General features: G+C 37.0%; 1 protein-coding gene across 6 annotated transcripts in view; it reads right to left on the bottom strand.

Moving 5' to 3' along the window:
• Positions 1 to 19099, bottom strand: part of Klp31E (kinesin-like protein 31E) — a 212125-nt gene that overhangs the window by 18719 nt on the left and 174307 nt on the right. For 5 of the 6 annotated variants that reach the window (XM_071677592.1, XM_071677591.1, XM_071677597.1 and 2 more), the window contains 8 exons: positions 18463 to 18635; positions 18034 to 18255; positions 16243 to 16480; positions 14735 to 14870; positions 11873 to 12068; positions 8169 to 8330; positions 5915 to 6069; positions 334 to 726 (listed from right to left, as the gene is read on the bottom strand). In XM_071677592.1, the coding sequence (XP_071533693.1) occupies positions 334 to 726; positions 5915 to 6069; positions 8169 to 8330; positions 11873 to 12068; positions 14735 to 14870; positions 16243 to 16480; positions 18034 to 18255; positions 18463 to 18635 (1675 nt within the window). The remainder of the gene's footprint in view (positions 1 to 333; positions 727 to 5914; positions 6070 to 8168; positions 8331 to 11872; positions 12069 to 14734; positions 14871 to 16242; positions 16481 to 18033; positions 18256 to 18462; positions 18636 to 19099) is intronic. The other variant, XM_071677595.1, reaches the window with a different exon arrangement.

The raw sequence follows: 19099 nt of genomic DNA, 5'->3' as shown, positions 1-19099 counted from the left end.
AAAATTATATGCATAGTATGAATTCGTAAATAATACTTTTGAAAAAATAGAAGAAATGTTTCAATAATCCATCACTTCTGTAAAATACAATACAAAAAGTGAAACTCAAGAAGTCAATTTGCATTCATTTTTCTATTGTTAAATCCATTTGCCAAAGTTCATCACCTAAAATATTACGTAAGTACTGTACTTACTCTGGGAAATAACTAAGCAAATAAGTTAATGAGTAACAAAATTAGGTTAATTTCCAACAAATGTATTAGTACCATTCAAACACTATATCTTACAGGACAAACAAGTAAAACTATATCTGATATCCATAACTAAACTTACTTAAGAACATTTGGAGCTGACGTTACTCTTGGTACTGCCCTATGAGTGGTAGATGGGGGAGGCATCAGAAGGCCATCATCACTTAAAACTCCTTCCAAACTTGATGTCATTCGATCCATGCCTAAACCTGATGGCATTCGGTCTGGGATGGAGCGATCTGAGCTGACACGCTCTACAGCTAAGCGCTCCAAGGCAGCAATTGGCATTGAACTGATGATGGTTCCTGCTGGCGTGGTGTTCGTGCTGCCATCGGTGCCACTAGCATTTCCATTCTTCTCGGAGCCATTGGTGAATAACATATCCTCTGTGGTGGCAGTTTTGCGCCGTGCTTTGTCCCGCCTTTTTAGGGAATCGGAGGAGAAGACTAGCGAAGTGGCAGATGATTCCATCAGGCTGTGAGGGGTAGGGAAGGAGGAAGGGGAAAGGAAGTGATAGGATACAAGGAAAGGGAGAGCAAACAAAACAGGGATGGCACAGCAGGATATTGTTACAAAAGAAAATCAGAAATAAAACACCACAGGTGAAATACCATTGGAGGCATGAATAGGATGAGGGAGTCAGGGTAAATACATGAAAGACCACAAGTACAGGATCAGAATAAGCATAATGCATGGAATAGCAATACAGAGAAGAAAGATAACAGCACAAAAGCAAGTATGAGTGTGCAATTTCACATTATTAATCACAAAGCAGGTATACATTAGATGAGTTAAGAAAAGCATGCATTGAAAGAATGAAAATATAAGCAGCAGCAAGGAACATTACATTGCACCACATGATTTGGAACAAGGTTGTCACAAGGAAAAGGTAAAGGGTGGGGAATCACAGAGACAGGGTCAGGGAGAGACAGAAAATTCTTCATCACTAAACATGCTCAGGCCACTATTACTAGAATTCTCTAACAGCTTTCAATTTGCAAATAGGGTAGCTGGTAAGGAAGGTATAGAGATGCAAGGTAGCCCCACTGTTTCCAAAAGTCATTGCTATCTCAGACCATTTCCCACTCAGATTTGTCACTGAATCTGGCATGCTTCATACATGCTCTTCTTCAGAAGTGGTTTATAATGACCTGCAACTGGCATTTTTTCACACGTGCCTTCACCGGTACCTTGTGGTAATCCAGTCTGCACGTTACACCATATATCAGGACACTATAGATATCACTAATGCAATAAGTTTTCCCACCATAACATCTATCATATGCAGTATAGCAAGTGAAATGAGTAACAGGCAGGTATTTTCATCTAAAAGCTTCTCAAGTGGAGGGAAGTGGCTAAGCATTCAAAAAGTGAACAGAATGAAAATAATAATAATCAAAACAAAAGGGTGGAGTAAGGTTTATCAGGAATGGGGGAATGGGTGTTTGGGGTCATACACTGTATTGCTACTGAAAGCAAAAAGAATACTGACTAGATTTTACCTGTTTGTTAAATCATGGCCTCCTCACAAATTGCAGCACAATTAAACAGGCTTTGCTGAGACTCTTTCCAAATCAAAAGCTATACTGGTACTTGTTAGGCTGTTCTGTAAACTGTTCCAGGCTATTAAAGCTAATGCTCATTCTTCTGCCAATAATTCCATTATGGGAAGTCAAGAAATACAACACCATTCAAACCTGCCTGATTTTCTCAAACATTTTACTGTACTACATAAGATGGTCCATCTGTATTTCAAACACTCACATGAGGTTCCACTGAATATATCATATTTAAACAAAATATTATTTCAATGCCAGTTAATATGCCATATTTTATTTCACGCTCAATTTTTTTTCAAACATGAATTTTACTTAATTTTCAGATAACCCTACATTTATTTAAATTCTCCACTAAAAAACAGCATGACAGTGATAAAAGTTTTCATACAATTTGACATATATGAGGCTGATAAAAATATTTCCAAGAAAAATCGGAGAGAATTTCTCAGGACCCATTCATCCACCTCATGAAAGAGATATCAAATTCTTAAAGTCAAAAATCATATTCCAACAATCAAAGTAAGCATCATAAGTAGCTAACAAAGAGAGAGAGTATCTTTCTACCTAAAGTACCTCCAACAAGATTTAGAGTTTGCCATTAGACAAAACTGGTGTGTATTACTGATTGCACTGCGGCACAGGTTCAAATTTAGAGAGGAAATACGGTCTGTACAAGAAAAACAATAAGTAATATAGTCAGGAGGGGAGGGTAAGTGAAATGAAGTCAGTGTGAGAATGAATGATGTTTAAGTTTGAAGAAAAATTCATTCATGGAGAAAAAAGGGCAGCCAATATAACAGAATTCCTAGGGTTAACAGAGATGACAAGAATAAGTGGGAGAGATCATTCCATTATGTCTACTGTGATGTGATGAACCAGAGAACATATAAAAGAAGAAAAGCCAAGGAAGGACATATAAAAAGTAAAATGATAAATTCTGTCAGATGTTTTCAAAGTGTCTAAGGCTATGACCAAAGATTTATCAAAATCCCTAAAGGGGCTGGCTATTGGTGAATTACACAAATAAGAACATCACAACCTTGCACCATGAAAGGTATATTGGTAAAATGAGAGACAGGAATAAGATTCTAGGAGTTTACAAATGAGAAGCTAAGGAGACCTTTCAAGACTAAAAATAACAACTGTTGGAACAGCCTCTTTTCTAATGGATGGGCTTTATCAAGGTATGCTTCCAAGATTTTATCTTTATAGATAAGGATGAAACAAGCAGCAAAAATCTGAGCTAATTTTGTGGTATGCTCCCTTAGGACACAAAAAGGCATATCATGTGTACCATATGCCTTAGCCTTTGTAGCTGAGAATACTCAACAGACTTTATGCAAGGAAAATATTGCACAGACTAGGAGAGGGTAAGGAGGAGAACCAAATGTGGAATTACCAAACATAAGAGTTAAACGACATTAAAGTCCCAAATAGTGTCTTATCAGATGAAGAGATATATATAGACTGAACAGGTCAGAACTGAGGAAAGGATAAAATGATGAGATACAGAAGACGCTTTTGATTACGATGAGTAAATATATCATTTGAGTAAGAAATATCTGCACTTCTTTTTTAAGACTACTGACTACAAAGAACAGCTTTGCAATAATTCCAATTAGGAATGAAGGTGAAACAATATTCGTGAGAAAAGTTTCATGGTGTGGTAAGCTTTGCCCTCTTGTGGCAAGCAACAGACTAATAACTATCAAACTATGACAGAAGATAAAGCTTTAGTGAATGGGACACAAGACCCCATCCCAACAAAGATGGCCTCTATATGCTCTCAGCACAGATGAGAGCTTCCCCACTAGCAAAGTACAGGTCCTAAAGGCAGTCAGTATCAGAACTGTGCAAAGATCAGTGAACCCTTACAAAGAGCTAAAGTTGGCTTTTTTGAAAGGGAAGCAAGGTGTGAATATGTTCTGCTGAGAGTGACAAGAGACAAGACTGTGATCAGATATATGCAGACAGCATACATAAATTCTAGAAACTGCATAACAGAGAATGTTCATGAGATGGGGCCCAACGAGTGCAAACCTCCTTCCCCATACAAAAGAAATAAAGGCAAGAGCCTTTAGATTTGCCAAACTTGAAAGAGAAAAGAGTGAGAGGTGACCTGATCATAACCTTTACGTTTTTAAAACAGACTGATGACATGGACAGAGAAAAGTTCTTTGAGAGGCGAAGGGACACAGTAACAGGAAGAAGTAACATGAAATTAAGCAAGACATTTAACTATTAAAATAAATATAAGGAAGTACTTCTACAGTATAAGAATTGTAGATGAATAGAAAAGAATGACTGAGGGCATGGTTAATGCCGACAGCATACATTAATTCAATCAGTTGTATGACATTAGAGAATACTGAAGATACGAGACCCATGAGGGCAAAACCCCCTCCCTGTAAAGTGCAAATAGGTAATTACATGTATGCATGCAATTACACTTTTACATTCCTGCCCCGGAATTCCCATGTGTGGGGCTCCTGAAGCACCCAGGAAACTGGCAATGGCCAACAGCAAGGACAAAAGTCAAAGACGCATGAAGAAGGGTGTATGTCTCTTTAGGGTAAGTGTAGGACAACTGAGGAATTAGTGTTTATTGTCTTCAATGTAGAAGCTGCATCTTGGGCATAAGGAGTCTTGAGTTTATGGTGAATAAATGTTTGTAGCACTGAAGAGATAGGTGGTGTCCAGAACTGAAATGAGAAAGATTAACTCATACATGTATGGGGAGTGTGGTTTTCAGATGGGTATAAGACTGGTGGAGTGGTGTTTAAAATGGGTTGAGAAAGTGGCTGTTTAATAACAGGTGTATTTGTGTTTTTGTCAGAATCATGTTTGCTGAGGGAAGGGTGAGCCATCTTATGCTTCCAGTCCTCCTCCTATATCAGCATGTCATTAAAAGCTGTCTGACACTATTGAAAATACATATCATACTTCTCTAACTAAAATCCACATGAATTCTGAATAAATACTCAAGAAAGCATATAGTGCAATGATATCTTATGGAAATTTGAAATTCAGATGGCCAATCCACAACACTTTCTATTCACAGAAGAGCTAAAGGCTAAGATTACGAATCTAAAATCACTCTACATAAAATACAAATTTAAGAGTACAATAACATCTAAAATACTTACATATTTCATAAGCTTTAGTGATCAATACTGGGTGCTGTTGGAATATTTAGTTTCTGAGAAATCTATCTTTTCTTTCACAATGAAAATAAGTTTTGTGTTGTGACTATTTTTGGTACTCTGACGAGATACCATGCTTTAAAGAGACTCAACTCTTCAACTGCCCTAAATGAAGCAACCTTGACCAAAATAAAACAAATAGCCAAACAAACTCATCTTCTAACAATCAATCTTAATCAATTATATCCCATACATTTACCTACACCTGCATTTAGATCCACTGGCATTGCAATTTCCTCTCTTGCATCAAAACTGGCAAAGCACTAGCCAAGCTCCTCCCATAACATATATATATAATGAATTACTTTCTTCAATACTCTCCCTCCTTGGTGAATGTGAACTAACAATGACCCATACATACTCCTTTCATTCTACCGTACATGAACCATGAAATCAATTCCTTGCACTCTTTAATACAGTCCCACACTTCATTCCACATCAAAAGAGCCATTCCCTCCTTTGCTCTTGGACTCCCTAAAAAGTCGAGACAAACAAGATATCCAAAGGAACTATCACACTTCTAGAAAAAGACAGTATGATTACCTGATATTTTAAAAAAACTTTAGATGTGCTAATGATATTTATGGATTTGACATGTGGAGATTTTTTATGTCATTTAATAATAACTTGAGGCTGGTGCAACCAACCATGATTAAAGAATTTTATAAGCAGTTTTATCTTAGGTCCTCAACCAGGCTTCGTAACATGAGTAAGTTAAGCTTTCTATCTGTATCATACAAAGGCAATGACCAAAAATACTACCAAGTTTTGCAAGTCAATAAATTACTTTACCAAGATGCAGAAACTAAAAACATCTTATCTATAATAAATTGGCTTATCCTTATAACTCTCTAATTTCACTGCATATCATGACAAAATTTAAAGAATAAAAGCGCCTTACCCATCCGTTGGAGAATTTGATCTTGAAGACTCTGTAGAGGCAGGTGTATTATCTTCTGCAGCTACGAGTGAAGACATCAAACTATACACTTCAAGGTCTTTATCACCCAACACATGTGCCAGCAACTGCTCTTGAACACTTGTTGTTTGTTCCATCTGTTTTATTGTTATTACTGATTATTATATCTTTATTGATCAATCTATCATTTCCCCACCTCCAACTTAATGAGAAGAATCTGGTACAAACAACCTTTGCAACATCATCATCACACATCCTCAACCCATGCACAGCGTGTTAAGTAAAACATGGACTTCCATACTTATAAATACTTTTTTCTTTTTCACTTTATCATATATCTCTGATGCCTGTTTGTTCCCTCCGGGAACTCCCAAGAAGGAGGTGGCAATAACAAAAGTGTCTACCTCTCTCTGTCCTTACACAATAAGATGATTGGTTAAGTGCAGCCAAAATCTTCATTCATGCCAACTCCATACACAAAACACTTCTATTACTTTGATCTGCAATCATCCCTCAAGCACAACACTGCACACACTGCACAACCATTTTATTTCAATAACCTAGGGCTGCAAAATTTACAAATGCCTTAATTTCTAAACAGCTGAATCATTTATTTACATAATGCAACAAAACTACAGTTCATACTGTACAATTACCTGTGAGCCACAGAATACTGACAATGGATTTTATCAACTTGGCATTGCATTTCTGAAAATTTTTTCTTTATGTTGGGTATAAATTTCATGGACATCAGTCACAGAACAGGGTGTAACTTGTCATAGTCTACAAAATCTTTCACTTCCTAAGATTCATGATAATAAATGTTTGTTTGCCAATTAATTGGAGCCAAATAAGCATGGATAAATAGCAGCCTTTTCACACAAGTGTGGATACTGATCTTGAAGCAAGCATTTATAGAAACTGAGGACTTAGTAATTTAATGATGTTTTTCTAAATCATACAAATGGCATTCTAGGGGGCGCATCATACAATGGAGGGCTACATGAAACTTGCAGGCAGCCAGTGATGCATGCTATAGCATCTTCAACCTCATCCCTAATCAATTCCATCGTACATCTTCACCTGGAATAATCCCATTCATAATTACCAATTTCAATTTCAGCTTTCTCACTGCTGTCCTTACTAAACTTTGTTCCCAACAACCCACAATTCTTAATACTTTACCATGTGAAATCATCTTACAATCTGACCTCCTATTTCTTCCAAAATCCAAAGTATTACTGTTATTCATATTCACTTTCAGCCTCCTCCTCCTCCTCCCTCCTCCTACATACATTATCAATGCAGCCCATCATTCTATCCAACCCTCCCTCTGATCAAGCAAGCAATACAACATAATCTAGTTGGTAGCCTAAGTGTCATTCCAGAACAGCCCTAAACAAACCCCTTTGATGGGACCACTGCCATCTTTCTCATTTTCCCAGAATCTCTAATTTCATGGCATCTGACAAAGTTAAACACTTTTGCCTATACTCTTTGGTGAATTTTGACATTACGCCACAATTCTGTCACCTTAGGCTACATAAAAAAAATTACACGCAGTGCAATTCAAAATGAACCAATGTTACTGCTCCAAAACAAAGAAAGCATTCTAACAAATGATGTGAATTAACTAATCTGCTGCTTACTGACAGTGACATATATGTTCTACACCAATCAGATCAAAGCAGTAGTAGGCCTATGTGGCAATCATAAACAAAGAGAGCACATGGAATGCAAGCAAACAGGGAGGACTTTGTGATGCCAGGATATTGTCCAGTCACTGCCTGGAAAGTCTTCATCAAATGTGGGTTTTTCTTGATAACTATACATGACCAAATTTCAGAAAATCAATAGGAGCTCTCTCAAAGCCTTGATATTGTCTGGATATGAGCAACTTAGTTACTTAACAAGTCCGAATATCAGAAATTTCAGTGTAGTTCCATTTCAGGATATCAAAACAAAACTCTTCCTAATGCAAAATGCACATTACAGCAAACCAATACATCACTTCATATCACAATGATGATATCAAATAAAATCACATGCATGGTCATTTTAGGTATGTCAGCAAATAATCCTGAAATCAAAACCCATCAAATAATTGGCTATAATAGTTATCCATGATCCTTCAATTTCATTATTTCCAAATTCTGCTAAAATGGATTGAAATAAGAATAATTATAATCTATTACATCTTCCTTAATTTAGCCACCATTTTTACCATTTCACTCACCTGTTTCATCTTGCCCTCCAATTCAGATATTGCTGCTTGCCTTTGAGCAGCAACAGTGGCTTGATTAACAGTCATACTGATTAATTTGTTAATGAGGTAGTGAGACTCTTCTATTCCTAATCCAGTGGTCACAGTATCCGTGTGGAGAAGTTCTGATTGTTCCTAAAATTGAAGATTAGGACAAATTAATCACTATTCTTAAGGGTAACACTCATGTGAGCTTCTGCCTAATTCTACAGTACACCGACACATGAAGGAAAGTTACTTACATCACAATAAATAATCACTTTCATATCTAAGATCTGCATTTAATAGTTACACAGTTATGGAAATAATGGATAAAAAAAATACTAATGAAAGAAAGGCTTATTTCTCCACTGTCAGTCATCAGTTGTCATACTCTCAATTCTGCAAACAAGCACCTGTTATATAACACATGTAGACAAAAGAAACCACATCAATGCAAAAGAGGCTCTTCCACTCTGTTAATATAAAGCAATGAATAATCACGGCTGACCATCTACCTTGAGGTATTTCTATACTGAACAGAACATTGAAATCAAGAGTAGGAATGGCATAAGAAATAGCAATGTCTGATAGATTAAATGTAAGGCTGGGTTAGTCCTCTGTTCCATGTTGCTTGAAGAAGATCCAGTGGCCTTTACAGTTTTATTAGAAAAATAGATAAGTACATTTATAGCACTCTGGACTCTGGTCTTGTGGTGCCCTTCGACGCACACTAGTAAAGGGTATCACGTGGCTGGGCTGACCGTGAAGCCAGTGCCCAGCCCTAAGGTTTTATTGATGCCAGCTCTATATGATTAACACAGTCAACACCCAGTCAACAACAGATCAGCTCTACGTGTTCAAACATCCTGCTTAAAAGACTAAACAGTGGGTCCATGGAAACAGTGGCCCCATAGGAAAAATGAATGGTATGTGTGTGTGTCTTACATAAAGCCCAGCACAATTGTGAAATGTCTCTGCTTATAGATGTTTTTTCTATATCAAATGTATATATGCAAATGAATTCACTACCTTGAATGACACGGGAGGTCTCTTAAAGTACTGGTAAAACCCTGTCAAAAGTCTGACAGTGAAGAACTAACTCCTTATATAACAAACATACTCTTAAAAAATCTTTAATTCTCCTGACACCAAATGACAGAGACAATATGTTTATCTGTCTATAGACTTCTGATACCCATTTCCTTTGGGAACTCCCTCAAGGGGATGGCCAGGAAAAGAGAGCCTCCATAAAAGGTGAACTCCATTGCTAAGATGTACCCTAAGAGTTACAAATAAGAGGTCCCCTTGAAGTTATAAAAATTCAAGGTTAAAATGAAATAAAATGTTTATAAAGAATAGGGAGTATAACCCAGCATCTATGGAAATGACAAGCAGCCACACACAACAAATGCTAATTGGGAAAAATATTTTCCCCTGAAAGGATAAAAGGAAATGTGTATAGCCTATCTTGAACAGCCTATCTAATGAAATTACATACCACAAGAGACATACTTTCAGTTTTACAGATTTAAATAAATGAGTCATATAGTAAGTGGCATTTTCATAGGTTTCTGGCAGTAAAGCTTAAATGCATTTGGTGTGCCTAAATGGTATCTATCTGTCCATATCTCTGATGCCTGTTCCCAACTGGAACTCCCTCAAGGGGGTGGCCACAGCAATAGTCTTCATTATCAGTGAACTTCCTTGCCACTTCCTAGCCTTTAGTGCCTCACTCTTATCAGGCCACTGGCAGGGGATAATGCAGTGCAGTGTTTGCAGAGGCCCCTACCTAATGTTCCTACTGACTGCTTCTACACTGCACTACTAAATTTCATATCTATGATTTTACTCATATTTACTCTTAAACCTCTCCCTTTACACACTCAAGAATTCACACACCATCTTCAGCAGTTTCACACTCAAATGGTACTTGTCATAATTTGAAATTACCAATAAAATCTCTCATAATAATTAGCTTACAGAAATAAAATGCCAAAAATCTGTTGCTAACAATACAAAGTCCCTGTCAATAACCCCAAAAAGTAGCTAATAAAATACTATCATTGTCTGGCATACAAAACTCATTGCAAATCAAACCAGAGCAAATGCAACAACTAGGGTAATGTGCATCCATAAATGTGTGTGTGTGTTAGCAAGATAACAGCAAATGCAACAAGGGGAATGGATATCCATAAATGAGTGTCTGTCAAGATAATAAGTCTATCCGAAGCTACTCAGTGTCCCTGCTTTACCAGTACATCATGTTTGGGACCTTATTTCTGGAAAATCAATTCCCACAAAACATATATTCCTCAGTCCATTTGATCTACACTATGGAAATGATCCACACTATAGAAATGGGGGTACAGAAACAATAATTATGTACACACATGTCCTTTTTTACAATATGCAACTCAAGGAACCCTTCTGAGGGGTTCCTGCAGCCTCCAGCTATGGCTGCAGTCTATGAAGTATAAAAATATTGAACACTTTGAAACAGAGCAAGGTTCTTAATGCAGCTGTATTCTTTTCACCTGCTAACGATGCAGCCTATTTGAAGTTACTTTTCACTCAAAATGTTACCACTTGAAGGTGAAATGCAAAAACACCTACAGTATCTTTTTTTTTCACATTTGACTGCTGTTTTCCACATTAGTGAGGAAGCACCAGGAACAGGCAAAGAAATGCCACATCTGCTCACATCCATTCCCTAGTTGCCATGTGCAATATACCAAAGCCACAGCTCCCTTTCCACAAGCAGGCCCCACAGACCTTTCCATGGTCTATCCGTCATACATATACTTATTATTGACTTACTTCTACAGCAAAATCCCAGTTTTATGGGGTTCCTACAGCATCCGGAAACCTAGTAAGTCCACAGGCTGGAACCATAGATCAAGAAGAGTTGTGAGGTTGCATGCTGTCTTGGTACAATAAACAGCATACAACTTTCTTAGTGTATTGTACACAAGGATGAAACTACGCTAGTTGACTGCAGGTCTTAAGTTCCATTTAAACATTTATCAGAAATGAACAAGGCTCAAATTTACAACCTGGAGCTTAGCAGTCATGCCTTTAACTATCTTAACAATACAATAAGATTCACAAATATATCTTGTATTTCAGTCATCTATGGTATTACACTGTTAATAATAATTCTTATATAACAATTACCTGCTATCACCCAAATGAATAGCAAATTATTGGTAAAATTCCAGGGGTAAAGAATTTACATTCTTCTTTTCTATGATATTTCTATAAAAGTCAGTTATCACTAATCTTTCTATACTCAAAGCTATTAATTCTACTTAATGAGCACCTCTGAAAAAGTCAATCCTGCAGGACTGAATGAAGTGTAAACACATGAAGTGAGGCTGATTCCAACCTACCCCTCCAATAATAATTCAATCCTGCTATCATTACAGTACAGTTCAGTGATGAAGTTTTAGCCAATCTAAGGGCCTATATAAATCATTCTCCTCATTCTCATACTCCTACATTAATGTTCCATTTCTTTTACTAACACTGCATGGAACTCATTTTCTTCTCATCCAAGATGTTTTAGCCTGAAAAAGTATATACCAATGGCTCATATGAATTTATCAATTACATTCTTCCATTCTTGGATGAATCATAATCAACATTAACTTTGCAGGCTCATCCTGTCAATGTGCACACTTGCTAAACAGACTCACCTTGCTCTCCTCCATACTCATGATATTTTCTTGGCATTCTTGAATGTTTTCATGGATGTAATCAATGTTTGCCTTGAGGGCTTCCACCTGATCATTCAGATCATTATAGGTAGCTATGTCTGTTGGATCTGCTCGCTCACGTTTCCTCATCACACGCTCTAGATGTCGACTTAAAGATTCTCTCTCTTTCAACCACCTGTGTTTAAAATGTACAAGATAGTTTCCTTAACAGATAAATTTATGCAATCCAATACTATATCAAAAGTCCAATTTCCATGTATGGTAGAAAGTATAAAAATTTCAGGACAACAAAAGAAACCACACAGGTAATAATGGGTTTATCCTGAAATGATACTTATGTAAACTAGAAAACAAATAATTTGGAGCTTAGCTTATCAAGTCAAAAAGTGATGCAGAATTTGACATGAATGCAATGATGAAAGTTGAAAAATAAATGGAATTATATCATTTTGTATATAAAATTAAGTCATAAGACATATAGGTAGAAACATTAGGTAGGCAAGAGCATTAGGTAGACACATTACATAGTAGCAGTCAGAAGGAACATAAGGTAGGAGCCTCTGCAAACACTGCACAAGAGTTGCCCTCTGCCACTGTCCTGTTAAGAGTGAGGCACTAAAGGCTAAGCAGTGGCATATCTAAGATGTCAGGTAGGGCAGGTGCCCTGGGCGCCACTCAATAGGTTTGTTTTTGACATATGCTACTCGACTGACATTTCTAATGGTTTGGTTTTGTGAGATAAAAAAGAAACTCGCCTACTTTTCAACGATAGTAATATTTTGCTACTATCAGTTGCGATACTGCTTCATTACAATTTTGATCAAATAAGTCTTTAACTTTAAGTCTTTAAGAGTTTATATGAATTTAAGATTGGCCTAACTCTGCAACAGTTTATAATTACACTGTATAAATTCCCTACATGACGTAGAAGGTGACTAAAAGGGGAAGGGAGCGGCAGACTGGAAATCCTTCCTTCTCGTTTTTTAATTTTCCAAAAGAGGAACAGAGAGGGGGCCAAGTGAGAATATTCCCTCAAAGGCTCAGTCCTCTGTTCTTAACGCTACCTCACTAAAGTGGGAAATGGCGAACAGTATAAGAAAGAAAGATATCTTTACATATATCCACTGTAGGTACATTCTTAATCAAGCCAGGGGTGCAATTTCAGTGCTTGCCATAGGTGCTATTTCCCCTAGATATGCCCCTGAATAGTTAGGGGTATTGTTTAGCTCAAAATATTTTGTTTCAAAACTGAAAGATGAGTTATTCAAACACCTCTATACTTGAAATAATCATGGAAAATATATCATAATGCTCCCATTTACCGATACATATTCATCACATACAATGCAATGGAGCAGAGCTACTTTAAAACTGACTTCATTTAACAGCTTAATTGTCATTAAGAGGACCAAACATTACTTCAACACCATATCTGCATTCAGCATCAAAAATACTTCTTATAATGAGTTTTTAAAGGAAATCTTTTTTCTTAGAAAAATACCAAAAATTGAAGGGTATATTTTAGCTCCAAATACTTAGTTTCAAAATTGAAAGATAAGGTATTCAAACACTTCTATACCTGAAATAATCATAGTTAATACACCATAATGCTATCAGTTACCTATACATACCTAGTAAATAAGATGCAAAGCATCAGAAAATATCTTAAATTAATTTCATTTAACACCTTAATTGAGTGTCATTAAGACAACTAAACAATATTCTAACGCAATATTTGTATTCAACATGAAAAATACGTCATGATAAATCTTTAGCGGAAATCTATTTTTCTGAAAAAATACAGAAAATGCAATGCAAGGGAGCAAAAAATATCTTTAAAATGACTTCATTTAACAGCTTAATGAAATGTCATGAAGATGATTAAATGATATATTAACACCAGATTTGTTTTCAGCATGAAAAATACTTCTTATAATGAATTTTTACAGGAAATCTACTTTTCTGAAAAAAAAAAAATTGAAGGTAATACCTCAGGGTAATTTTTGGCTCCAAAAACTTTTTGTTTCAAAATTGAAAGGTAAAATATTTAAACTGCTATAATCTAAATAATCATGGAAAATATATCATAATGCGCTCAGTTACCAATACATACCCAGTAAATACGATGCAAAAGGAGCAGAAAATATTTTAAAATTGATGTCAATTAACAACTTAAATGAATGTCGTAAAGACGACTAAACAATATTTCAACACCAGATTTGTATTAAACATGAAAATGCTTCTTATAATGAGATTTTAAAAGAAATCTATTTCTCTGAAAAAATTCCCAAAAATCGAAGGAAATAGTTCAGGGTATTTTTTACCTCAAAAAACATTCTCTTTCAAAACTGAAATAAGAGATATTCAAAAACTTTTATACTTAAAGAACAGGGCGTAACTTGTCATAGTCTACAAAATCTTTCATTTCCTAAGATTCATAATCATAAATACTTATTTGCCAATTAATTGGAGCCAAATAAGCATGGATAAATACCAGCCTTTTCACACAAGTGTGGATACTGATCTTGAAGCAAGCATTTATAGAAACTGAGAACGTAGTAATCTAATGATGTTTTTCTAAATCTTACTGATGGCATTCTAGGGTGTGCATCATACAATGGAGGGCTACATGAAACTTGCAGGCAGTCAGTGATGCATGCTATAGCATCTTCAACCCCAGCCCTAATCAATTCCATCGTACATCTTCACCTGGAATAATCCCATTCATAATTACTAATTTCAATTTCAGCTTTCCCACTGCTGTCCTTACTAAACTTTGTTCCCAACAACCATAAATCTTGCACAATTTTGAGAAAATATCAGTCATTAAAATACTACTACCTTTCCATGTCACGTTCCATGCTACTAACAGTCTGCTTGTTGTATGCCACTTTGTTGATGGTTTGTTCAATATTCTGCCACTTTTGTTTAGCCACCTTTGGAGAAAATGTGGTTGACTGGAGTCCAATGCCAGCCTCTGTTCAAAAGAAGGTACTTTAATATATTTAAAAACAAAACATAATCATGCATACACACACAAGGATTCAAGCATTTATAAGTACACAACTACACACAAAGGAAGGAAAGAGACGAAAGAAATGGCCCAACCCACCCCCATACACATGTATATACATACGTCCACACACGCAAATATACATACCTACACAGCTTTCCATGGTTCACCCCAGACGCTTCACATGCCCTGATTCAATCCACTGACAGCACGTCAACCCCGGTATACCACATCAATCCAATTCACTCTATTCCTTGCCCTCCTTTCACCCTCCTGCATGTTCAGGCCCCGATCACACAAAATCTTTTTCACTCCATCTTTCCACCTCCAATTTGGTCTCCCATTTCTCCTCGTTCCCTCCACCTCCGACACATATATCCTCTTGGTCAATCTTTCCTCACTCATTCTCTCCATGTGCCCAAACCATTTCAAAACACCCTCTTCTGCTCTCTCAACCACACTCTTTTTATTTCCACACATCTCTCTTACCCTTACGTTACTTACTCGATCAAACCACCTAACACCACACACTGTCCTCAAACATCTCATTTCCAGCACATCCATCCTCCTGCGCACAACTCTATCCATAGCCCATGCCTCGCAACCATACAACATTGTTGGAACCACTATTCCTTCAAACATACCCATTTTTGCTTTCCGAGACAATGTTCTCGACTTCCACACATTCTTCAAGGCTCCCAGGATTTTCGCCCCCTCCCCCACCCTATGATCTACTTCCGCTTCCATGGTTCCATCCACTGCCAGATCTACTCCCAGATATCTAAAACACTTTACTTCCTCCAGTTTTTCTCCATTCAAACTTACCTCCCAATTGACTTGATCCTCAACCCTACTGTACCTAATAACCTTGCTCTTATTCACATTTACTCTTAACTTTCTTCTTTCACATCTCTCTTACTCTTTCATTACTTACTCAATCAAACCACCTCACACCACATATTGTCCTCAAACATCTCATTACGTACACAAATATGCAAATATTCCAAAATCAGAAAAAATTCAAAATCTGAAAAACTTCTGGTCCCAGGCAATTTAGATAAGGGATACTCAACCTGTACTGAGTGAAATGATGATGAGAGCATTCACTACCCAAGACAATTATGAAACTGCTCACCACATATATAAAAGAAAATTTGAATGCTAATGTATCATATGGTCACCAAGACAAGGAGAAATTAACATACAAGGAAGAATTCAGAAACACTTCATAAGTAAAACAGAGGGTATACAGCAAGTAGTGTAAGACAAATAAGGCTTCCTAAAACCACTCAAGCAAACTTTTAACCTAAAACAGAGCAAAACCTGGATCCCTTACTCTTTCTAAGCCTTCCTGCTGCCTTACTGCTTAAACCTTGCCTTGGAGCCTTCTTAAGAACCGCAATCTCCTCTGTTTTACGTTTCAACACAACATTTTTTAACCTATTCTCTGCTTCTAAGCTTTTTATCTTTGTCTCTTGTTTCCGGGATGCCTTACGAAGTTGAGCAATCTCTCTGTTCTTCTTGAGCTCTTCTTGTTTGGCCCGATTATTATCATCCTTCATCTTGTTCATCAGCTGTAAAAATTTTTTTTTAAATAATGATGATTAGTGATGAAAAGTGTAACTTCAGGTTACATATGAATGCATTAATCTTTAATCAAATTCATAAAAATGAGGGAAATATGCATTTATGTACAGTTTAATTTATGATACCAAGGTCTAGAGATGAGTTTCTGTTTGAGTTACCCCCTACATGGCAGAAGAGACAGTTACACTTACTCTCAACTTTGGCTGAGAGTAAATGTGAATAAAGGTAAGGTTATTAGGTTTGGCAGAGTTGAGGAACAAGTTAGTTAGGGTGCGAGTTTGATTGGAGAAAAATAGGAGGCAGTGAAGTGTTTTAAATACATGGGAGTGGACACAGCAGTGAATGGACCAGTGGAAGAAGAGGTGAGTCACTGGGTGGGTTGAAGGGGAAAAGGTTCTGGGAGGACTGAAGAATGTGTGGAAAGAGAGAACATTATCTGGGTGGGCAAAAATGGCCATGTTGAAAGGTACAGTAGTCCCAACATTATTATATGGTTGAAAGGAAAGAGCTATTGATAAGACTATGCAGAGAAGGGTGGGTATGCTGGAAATTAAATACTTGGGGATTACATGTGGTGTGATCAAGTAAATAATGAAAGAGTAAGAGAGAAGGTGTGGTTATAAAAAGAGTGTGATTGAGAGAGCTGAGGAGGGTGTGCTGAAATAGTTCAGACACATGGAGAGAATGAGTGAGGAAAGATTGACAAAGAGGATGTATATGTCAAAAGTGGAGGGAACAAGGAAAATGGGGAAACCAAACTCGAGATGGAAGAATGGAGTGAAAAAGATTTTGAGTGAGTCTGGGCCTGAATATACAGCAACGTGAAAGGTATGTAGAAGTGCAGAGTGAATTGCAACAGTTTGGTATGCAGGGGTCAACGTACTGTCAATGGACTTAACCAGGGTATGTGAAGCATCCGGAATAATCCATGGAAAGGTCTGTGGGGGTCTACTTGAGGATAGGGTACTGTGGACTATTTATCTGTATCTCAGCACCACTTCCAATTGGAACTCCCTCAAAGGGATGGCCATGGCAACAGAGTCTCCATAACTAAAGAACTTCAGTTTCAGTGGTTTCGGTGCATCACATGTGACAGCTAGAGAATGGATGTGATTGGAAGTGGCCTTTCTTTGTCTGTGGTGCTACCTAGTTAACACAGGAAACAGTGATTAAGTATAAAAAAATAAATATTTATCCCTGGGGATAGGGGATTAAGAATACTTCCCACGTATTCCCTGCGTCTCGTAGAAGGCGACTAAAAGGGGAGGGAGCGGGGGGCTGGAAATCCTCCCCTCTCGTTTTTTTTTTTAATTTTCCAAATGAAGGAACAGAGGGGGCCAGGTGAGGATATTCCAAAAAAGGCCCAGTCCTCTGTTCTTAACGATACCTCGCCAACGCGGGAAATGGCAAATAGTTTAAAAGAAAAAAGAAAAAAATTTGTCCTTCCTCTACCTTTAGTCTTCAAAACTGCTAACTTTCATAGAGGTGAACAAGGAAGTAATGTTAACAATGCATTCAACGAAAAAAAAAGATCACTTACCCTAACTTTGGTTTTCTTCATTTCTCCTAACTCACTCTTTAGGGTGCGTAACTGTCGTTCATGCTGAGACCTTTCCTTCATCAACTTTGCATGTTCTTTCTGAGCTACTTGCAATTTTTTCAGTTCTTGTTGCATGTTGTTTATTTTACGTTCATATTCCTGTTTGACTGTCTTGACTTTGTCATCTCCAGCAGTGCTACTGGACTTTATGTTGGCAAGTACCTGCATAATTACTTTAATTACTCATTTGTAGCTTAAAAAAAGCTGAATTCAATATATTGTAAAAACTACACTATTGAATCTTATTCAAAATCTAAGCTCTAACCTTTATATGATTATGCAATCTTCCTTTAAAAAATTACTTTACATAACTTTCAAGTAGGAAATCCTGCAAATTCACAAAATCAGTAAAGCAATCAATACAAGTACCTTGTCTCTCTCTTCCTGTGTTGCTCTTATTCTGTTCATTAAGACATTTAGCTTATCCTCATACTGCTGTCGCATGGTTTCAAGGCGACGCTGACTCTGCTCTAGACCTTCTATCAGTTTCTGCTTTATGGTTATCTCAGCAGTCAGATCAGCAAGTTCCTCATTATAGTTCTCTGTCAAGTACAAATTCTTATATCAAGGGAATATAATCAAATATATAATTTCATCATTACAAAATTGTCGCAAGAAATTAGTTATACAAATTACAGATATATAAGAGGATATATGTGTCAGGGGTGGAGGGAACAAGGAGAAGCAGGTGACCAAATTGGAGGTGGAAGGATGGAGTGAAAAAGATTTTGAGTGATCGGGGCCTGAACATATGCGCATATACACATACATATACATATCAACATACACATATATATACATACACATACACAGCATATACATATATAGACATGTACATACTCATACTTGCTTGCCTTCATCCATTTTCAGTGCTAACCTGCCCCTTAGGAAACAGCATCACTACTCCATGCTTCAGCAGGGTAGTGCCAGGAAAACAGACAAAAAGGCCACATTCATTCACACTCAGTCTCTAGCTGCATGTGTAATGCACTGAAACACAGCTCCC

This window comes from Panulirus ornatus, chromosome 25 (assembly GCF_036320965.1).
Source record: "Panulirus ornatus isolate Po-2019 chromosome 25, ASM3632096v1, whole genome shotgun sequence".
NCBI lineage: Eukaryota > Metazoa > Arthropoda > Malacostraca > Decapoda > Palinuridae > Panulirus > Panulirus ornatus.
The sequence above is the reverse complement of the archived record's forward strand: the minus strand, read 5'-3'. Positions and strand labels throughout refer to the sequence as shown.